The 9,173-nt window shown below is 37.0% G+C and overlaps 1 protein-coding gene across 3 annotated transcripts in view; it reads left to right on the top strand.

Annotated features, from left to right (window-relative positions):
• TMEM209 (transmembrane protein 209) overlaps nt 1-8,939 on the top strand; it is a 42,909-nt gene extending 33,970 nt beyond the window's left edge. For all 3 annotated transcript variants that reach the window (XM_011939598.1, XM_011939601.1, XM_011939599.1), the window contains 2 exons: nt 2,849-2,922; nt 7,117-8,939. In XM_011939598.1, coding sequence (XP_011794988.1) covers nt 2,849-2,922; nt 7,117-7,171 — 129 coding nt within the window. In that variant the 3' untranslated portion in view covers nt 7,172-8,939. The remainder of the gene's footprint in view (nt 1-2,848; nt 2,923-7,116) is intronic.
• The last annotated feature ends 234 nt before the right edge of the window (nt 8,940-9,173 follow it).

Here is a 9,173-nt window from a genome sequence, read left to right as displayed (position 1 = left end):
GGAGTGCAGTGGCGCAATCTCGGCTCACTGCAACCTCTGCTTCCTGGGTTCCAGCAATTCTCCTGCCTCGGCCTCCCGAGTAGCTGGGATCACAGGCACCCACCACCACCACTAGCTATTTTTTTGTATTTTAGTAGACATAGGGTTTCACCATGTTGCCCAGGCTGGTCTCAAACTCCTGAGCTCAGGCAATCTGCCCACCTCAGCCTCCCCAAGTGCTGGGATTACAGGCATAAGCCACCATGCCCAGCCTAAAAATAGTTCTTAATGGCTATAAAAAAAACTTCACTAGTATAATTTATTCTCTACTGTTGTACATTTTGGGTATTTCTAATTTTTTATTATAAATACTGCTGAAAAGGCCGAGGCAGGTGGATCACGAGGTCAAGAGATCAAGACCATGCTGGCTAACACGGTGAAACCCAATCTCTACTAAAAATACAAAAAACTTAGCCGGGCATGGCTGGCGGTGTGCACCTTTAGTCCCAGCTGCTGAGGAGGCTGAGGCAAGAGAATGGCGTGAACCCGGGAGGCGGAGCTTGCAGTGAGCCGAGATTGCGCCACTGCACTCCAGCCTCGGTGAGAGAGCAAGACTCCGTCTCAAAAAAATAAAATAAAATAAAATAAAAATAAATAATGCTGAAAATGTGTCTTCATGCATACAGCTATCTGCATTTCTTTAGCCCAGAGTTCTAAAAGTGGAATTCTAGGTCAAAATATTTTTAAGACTTTAAAAATAACATATTACCAAATTACTTTATAATAAAGGTATTGTATCAATTTATACTTCCATTAATGTGTTTTACTTTTTTTGAGGTAGTCTTGCTGTGTTGCTTAGGCTGATATCACATTCCTGGGTTCAAGCTATCCTCCTGACTCAGCCTCTTGAGTAGCTAAGATTACAAGCACATACAGGTTTTTTACTCTTTTTTTTTTTTTTTCCTGAGACTGAGGCTTGGTCTGTTGCCCAGGCTGGAGGGCAGTGGCGCGATCTTGGCTCAGTGCAACCTCTGCCTCCCAGGTTCAAGCGATTCTCCTGCCTCAGCCTCCCGAGTACCTGGGACTACAGGCACGTGCCACCACACTTGGCTAATTTTTTTTTTTTTGTATTTTTAGTAACAGACGGGGGTTTCACCATGTTAGCCAGGATGGTTTTGATCTCCTGACCTTATGATCCGCCTGCCTTGCCCTCCCAAAGTGCTGGGATGATAACAGGCATGAGCTGCCACACCCAGCCTGGTTTTTTACTCTTGATTACAAGCATCAGTTCTGTTGATAACCTTTGTAATTATTTTTGTTACCAGCATCTTTACTGAGAAATTTTACATTGGCTATAGTGATAAATTGTGCTCTCTATCAGATTCTCAAGAAGATATATTAATTTCTTTCAAGTTTAATATTTTGTCTTTGTATGTAAATACTTTGGGCCATTGAAGTTCTTGTGAATATCCATGCCAATCTTTGTTTTTTAACCACTATCTGTTTTTTTTTCCTTTTCCTTATAGTGTAAACATTATCTTTTAAAAATCATACATTCTCTCAGATTCTTGAGTTAAAAACACATTAAATCAGAGTAAGTGGGGAAAAGTTAACCTGTAAATTGAAAATCTAAATTTGGAGCTGTTTTTACAGACCAAAAATTACATATAATAGTTTGATTTTAGAGCTAGCAATATGCTGCCTAGTATTCCCTTGCAGATAAAATAAATTCATATTTAATATGTTATTTATATGCTAAAGTATATTCTGATATATATATATATATATATTTTTTTTTTTGAGGCGGAGTCTCGCTCTGTCGCCCGGGCTGGAGTACTGTGGAGTACTGTGGCCGGATCTTAGCTCACTGCAAGCTCCGCCTGCAGGGTTCCCACCATTCTCCTGCCTCAGCCTCCCGAGTAGCTGGGACCACAGGCGCCCGCCACCTCGCCCAGCTAGTTTTTTGTATTTTTTAGTAGAGACAGGGTTTCACCGTGTTAGCCAGGATGGTCTTGATCTCCTGACCTCATGATCCGCCCGTCTCGGCCTCCCAAAGTGCTGGGATTACAGGCTTGAGCCACCGCGCCCGGCCTATTCTGATATATTTTAAAGTGTGACTCAAACCTTTTTTTTATCCCAACACTTGTTTATACCATTACTTTGAGGGATAGGGCATTTCTGTGTGTGTAGTGTACAGGGGCACCAACCTCAGAATAGCTCTCCAGGCTCTTCCAGGCCTTAATAAGTGTTTCTCCCCATGTGTGAAACACAGCCCCCCGGCCCCCAGTATGTTACCTTTCTGCTCATCTTTCAGGTTGCAGCTTAAAATACAAAAAAAAAAAATTAGCCGGGCAAGGTGGCGGGCTCCTGTGGTCCCAGCTACTCGGGAGGCTGAGGCAGGAAAATGGCGTGAACCTGGGAGGTGGAGGTTGCAGTGAGCTGAGATCACACCACTGCACTCCACCCTGGTCGACAGAGCGAGACTCCGTCTCCCAACAAAACAAAAAAATCTTTCCCTCAGGGAGGCATTCTGTCACTAACCAGCGTAAATCAGACACTGCATCTTCATATGTTCCTGTGGCACCTCCTCTCACAGCATTCCTCACGCTTTGTTGTGATTCTTAGTTTACTGTCTGCCTTCCCTCCTGGCTCTTAGGTCCTTGATTACATGTATCCTTTCTGTCTTCCTCACTGCAGTATTCCCACTTCCTAGCACAAAGCGTGGGTATTTTGTTTAATGAATAAATGAAAGTCTGAACTGTATGGAAATCTGAGTTAGTAGGATATGAATTGATAAGATATACATTTACCTACCAGACGGAATCTTTTTGGTTTGGATTAAATCTTGTCTTTTTTGTCTTTGTTCCAGGGCAGAAATAATATGTTTCATACATTGTTGATGTTTCTCTACGTCATAAAGACCAAAGAGTCAGGAATGCTTGGGTAGGTACTTACGCATTAAAAACGTAAGTAGTTATTTACTGATTTTCTTCCAATGTTAAGATTCTGCAGAAGGCAGCAGCATGTAACTGAAGATTTATGGATTGAACAATAGATAATGGCTTCAGCCCTGTCACAAACTACCTCTGCTATTTTGGGCAATCCATTAGCTACCTCCTCAGAACCCATTGGTAAAAGGCAAGTGGACTACATCGTTAGCATTATAGTTGTGTTCCCTGAAGGAATAATTCAGAGAGAGATAAAAATTAGACTCTTGGCATTTAAAAAAAATTTTTTTTTTAATCTGGAGTCTGTTTTTTTCCAAGCCATTTCATTTCAGACACAAAGCATTCTGCAAAGTGTTTACACTTCCAGAGAGACGGAGTCGGTACCCATTCCATAATATCATTAACTGCAATGGAAAAGTAGTCAGTTGAAATCATTTACATACTTGGTAACAAAGCTCACATATTGCAAGAAATTCAAAATTTTAGTATTTTCATTTTGATGATTAGAAATTTTAGTGTATCAAATGACATATGAAATAAGTAGACCCCAGCTAAAGCTAGGGATATTTGTAGTGCCTGATCTGGGAGTTGGAAAACCTGGGTTCTGGGTCCAGCTCTGCCATACTAAGTAACCTAAGGCTAATAAAAAAAACAAAGGGATGGGCTTGGAGCAGAAGGGATTGTGGTCATTTCCACTTCGGATATGCATGCACCTTTAAGTTTTAGATAGCGTCCTGTAAACTCTAATTTAGAGTCTATACATGTCCTAGAACTGTGCTGTCCAGCCACCAGCCCCGTGTGGCACTGAACACTTGAAGCAGGACTAGTCCAAATTGAGGTGCACTAAAGTGTAAAATGTGTAACAGATTTCAAAGACATAGCCCCCAAAAAGTAAGATAACTCCTTAAAAATTGTATATATTTGTTACATATTAAAATACTAGTTTGGATAGATTTAGTTAAGTGGAATATATTCTTAAAATTAATTTGACCTGTTTATTAGGTATCTACTAGAAAATTTAAAATTATGTGGCTTGCATTTGCTGTTCATACCATATTGTATTTTTATTGGACAGCACTGCTGTAGAGAAAGCAAAGCTCCTGTCTTTATTAGATGCAAAGATTAAAACAGACATGAACAGAAATTTGTAAACAAATATGAACATTTATTAGCTTTTTTTTTCTTTTTTTTTGAGGTGGAGTCTCGCTTTTTTTTGTGTGTGTGTGTGTGTGTGTGATGGAGTCTTGCTCTGTCGCCCAGGCCGAAGTACAGTGGCACTATCTCAGCTCACTGCAACCTCTGCCTCCCAAGTAGCTGGGACTACAGACGCCCGCCACCATGCCTGGCTATTTTTTGTATTTTTGGTAGAGACGGGGTTTCTCCATGTTGGTCTCAAACTCCTGACCTCAGGTGATCCGCCTGCCTGGCCTCCCAAAGTGCTGTAATTACAGGCGTGAGTCACCACGCCCAGCTATTAGCTTCTTTTATCATATATTTTTTCCTGTCAGAAAGATTAGGAAACTCACTTTTGTGGGGCATCTAAACTAACAGGGTTTTTTATTTTTAAATTATGGAAATAATGCATACTCAGTAGACAAGTATTTAACACAGCAGTGTATAAACTAGAACTAATTTTTAATTATGTGTAGAGACAGTATCTCACCATATTGCCCAGGCTGTGATCCACCCACCTGCCTTGGCCTTCTGATGTACTGGGATTACAGGCATAAGCCACTCCACATGGCTTTGTTTTTGTTTCTTTTGCTTAAAAATGTATTGTATCCAAACATAGTACTTTATGACCTAATTTTTAGTCTTATGGTATATCTTGGACATTCTCCCATGTCAAATTTTCCCTAAAATGTCTAGGAATGTTTGGTTATAAATATATATTAGATGGAATATGGAATTTGATATAAATATGTTGTTAATACAGGTTAAGTATTCTTTATCTGAAATGCTTGGAACCAGGAGTGTTTCAGATTTGATTTTCTCAAGTTTTGGAATACTTGCAATAATTACTGGCTGAGCATCCCTAATCTAAAACTCCCCAGAATGCTCCAGTGAGCATTTCCTTTGAGCATCATGTTGTCACTCAAAAAGTTTTGGGTTTTGGAGCATTTCGGATTTTCAGATTATAGGTGCTTAACCTGTATAATATAAATAAACAATTTTTGGTTTTAATTGAAAATGTATCTTTTCCTCTGTGGATCCAAATTGGTATTTTGATGCATAGATGGTTTGTCATGATAGCATGAGGTTTGAGTGCCATATACAGCCTGTCATATGCATTAAAATGAAAAAGTGCTTAGTGGAGCAGCACTTTTTCATTTACTGAAATGTAATGAAATTTACTGAAAGGCCAAAAGAAATTGATACAATTTTTAAAGCGCTATCTTCTCTTAATGAGCAAAAAATTTTCTTATATATCAAAAATTAAGCATTTTAGACTAAAGCTAGTGTTTTTAAACTCAGGGGGAAAAGCTTAGAAATTATTAACCTTTTGAACATGAATAATTTTTTAAATACATCCTAAAACAAATAGTTAAAAACTTTCCTATAACTTAAAAGAAATGACTGAGTGGCTCAAATATAGTCCATTTGGATTTATGACCATAAACCCACAGATTGATCCAAATACATTATCAATTTAATGCCAGATATTTGTGCAGTAACAGGAATCAGATGAATGTCCTACTTGCAAAAGGAAAAAAAATCTAGACAGAGTTCACTGCACAGTGACTTAAATGTTCTGTTTGGGAAAAAACACTATAAAGTTTAAAGTTAAATGACAAACTGAAACAAAGCATTATTCTGCTATAATATAAGCAGTAGTAATTGGGTTTGCAAACATAGCAAATCCAAGCTCATATTTGTTATATATAAAGAACATATATGATTTTATTAGAAAAATGGACAAAGGCATGGAAGATTTCTTCATAGTGTTTAGACAGCTCCTAAACACAAAAAGATGCTTAGACTCTTGCACAAACAAGTCAAAATTAACTTTTTTTCTATCAGATTTGATATTTATCTGTGTAGGGTCGGTGAGGGTATGAAGAAATGGAAAATACAGTTGATAGAATTACCTGTTTTGAAGGGCATTTTTGGCAGCTTTTTACCAAAGTTAATACCTTCTCATAATTTAAAAAGGCATAGAGGGCTAAAAGTTCATGACAGAAATGAGCAATTCCCTGTATTCCCCAAGTCTGCTTCCCAAAGTAGACTGTAGTCCCTCAGTGGCTTTTTCTTCTGTTATTACTCTCATAGTTCCAAATAATAGAGGTATACAGCTCTCTTGATTCTTCAGTTTCAGATATTCTCTATTGATTTTTTTATTTTGTTAGGTAATTTCTTTCTCTTATAACCCTCTGATTCCCTCAGACTTTGAATATAGTCATATTACTCTCTGGAAGAGAAGTATATGTATTTTTTTTTATATGCAGTATGATTTAGTTTAATGTATTAATAATACACTTATGCAAACTCACCAAAGTATTCCCAGTAGTTAGTAAATTCCTAATTCAAATCAAGTAATACAGTTCTCTGAGAGGCTAGCATCTCCATATCTTCCATCTTTTAATTGTAATTGATACTTTAATCTTGCTTGTTAAAATTATTCTGTTAGCTATTACCTGGTGTAATAGTTCTTGTTTACTGACATAAATCTATTTATTCTAAATTTCGGTTTTAAGCATAGCTAAGAAAGTAATTACTGTTACTGGAATTCACCTGATAAACTATGTATAACATAATTCATTGCAATATCACATTAAATATCAGTTAAACATGTATTAATCATAAAGATTTTTGTTATTAGAAAAAGACCTTAAATGCTTGGTAACCAATTCTTTTTTTTTTTTGAGACGGAGTCTTACTCTGTCGCCCAGGCTAGAGTGCAGTGGCCAAATCTCAGCTCACTGCAAGCTCCACCTCCCGGGTTTATGCCATTCTCCTGCCTCAGCCTCCAGAGTAGCTGGGACTACAGGCGCCCGCCACCTCGCCCGGCTAGTTTTTTTTTTTTTTTGTATTTTTTAGTAGAGACGGGGTTTCACCGTGTTAGCCAGGATGGTCTCGATCTCCTGACCTCATGATCTGCCCGTCTTGGCCTCCCAAAGTGCTGGGATTACAAGCTTGAGCCACCGCGCCCGGCCAACCAATTCTAATAAAAATTTTTTTCTCTTTATAGGAGAGTTAATCTTGGTCTATCTGGTGTGAATATATTGTGGATCTTTGGCGAGTAGCAGGTCATATATTTAATTCCAGACATTTGGACTTTTATTTCACTGAACCAGAAGTCGAAACTAAACATCTCTGAGCCACGGACTCTTCTGAAATAAAATACACATGTGTGTATGTTACAGACTCTTTAGATTTAACGAAAAATGTAGCAGTTATGAAATGTCATTGTAAAAATATGTCCTGTATCTTCTACATCAAGAGACATTACCTTTAATTTTATATTGCTTTTCAGAAATTTCAGGTGACTATAAAACTACAACCCTTCAGATTTTTATTGACTCAAAACAGTGCCATTATCCTTAATGAAATAGATTGTAAGTCTTTTTTTCATTATAACCCCCAAATGAGAATCATCTACCTGATCCTTGTGCCACAAAAAATTTTTTTCAATCTTTTTTTTTTTTTTTGAGACAGGGTCTCTGTCACCCAGACTGAAGTGCAGTGGCATGATCTTGGCTCACTGCAACTTCTGCCTCCCAGGCTCAAGCAAAAATTCTCCTGCCTCCTGAGTAGCTGGGATTACAGGCACGCACCACCACACCCAGCTAATTTTTATATTTTTAGTAGAGACGGGGTTTCACCATGTTGGCCAGGCTGGTCCCGAACTCCTGACCTCAGGTGATCCACCCACCTTGGCCTTCCAAAGTGCTGGGATTACAGGTGTGAGCCACTGCGCCCAGCCTCAGTTATTTTATTTAATAGTGTAAGTAGTTAGAAAGTAAGAAAATTGCTGATTTAGGTTTTTTGTTTTTTTTTTTTTTAATGTTTCCCCAGCATTCTGCAAGTTAGGCCAAAGCCCACATTCAAAGAAATGAGATTAACTCTTTAAGTAATGTGTTAAATTTACATATATTTTAAAATATTATTAAAGGAGGTTTGACAGTGTTGACATTTAAAAAGTCAACACTTGGATTAAATTTAGCTGGTAGTATTAATTTGGGTTTTAGTTAAGAGTCTGAGGACATCAAGAAAACTGTTTACCACTTTGGTTTTAGCAGCTCAGTTTTACTATTCCATAATGTGTTATTTTTAAAGTTCTCTTTTTAAGATCACAGTGATATCCTGTTTAAATTTTTAAAATATGTTCAAAATATCTGGAGGGTGAGAAGTTACCAAGTTTGTATGTTTCATTTGACTCACCATCTTTATTTTCTGTATGTATAAGTAGTAACTGGCAATTGCGTATATTTTCTTGATTAACATATTAGAGACTGCTTCCATCATCTTATGTAAACCTGGAAACAGCTGAAACTAGTCTTTTCTGAAGAACTGTATATCAGTATTATTAGATGTGCATCCCATTTTGTCATTGCCTCAGACTTTGAATATGGTCATTACTCTCTGGAAGAGAAGTATAATTATTTTTTGTTGTTGTTATATGCAGTATGGTTTAATTTAAGATCTAGTAATAATACACATATGTAAACTCACTAAAGTATCACCAGTAATTAGTAAATTCCAAATTCAAGTCAGTACAGTTCTGTCTTTGTAAATTCTGTCTTTCAAAAAGTTGTTCGTGTTTTTAAAAGTTGATGTCCAAAGGAAAGGAGCTTCTTATCTTTTAAGTACTTTTGGTGTATGTTAAATATTTATTTGCTATGATATTCTAGAAGAAAATATCAAACATGTTAAATATAAGAACATGTTAAAATTTACATTTGTTATTTCAAAAGTTACTGAAGATGTCTTGGAATAACAGTTGTTATGCTGTTAAACTATATAGTTGCATACACTTTATTAAAAGCACTATAGAGAAAAATTTTAACAATGCATAAGACAAAAGGTCTTTTTTTCTTTATAGGACTTAGCTTTTAGTCTAAAAATTCAAAGCTATAATATTTTATTTTTAAAGTGACTCAAAAAAATACAGTCTACAATAAATATATACATAGGGATACACACTTAAAAAGATGTTTTGTTTGCATACTATTAATAAGTCTAGTGTGGATTACTGTACTCTGGGTAGCTTTCCTATATTAGCTTTTCTTCCCAAATATTTGAGCC

Source organism: Colobus angolensis, unplaced genomic scaffold (assembly GCF_000951035.1).
Source record: "Colobus angolensis palliatus isolate OR3802 unplaced genomic scaffold, Cang.pa_1.0 Scaffold182, whole genome shotgun sequence".
Taxonomy (NCBI): Eukaryota; Metazoa; Chordata; class Mammalia; order Primates; family Cercopithecidae; genus Colobus; species Colobus angolensis.
This window is presented reverse-complemented; position numbering and strand designations above follow the sequence as displayed.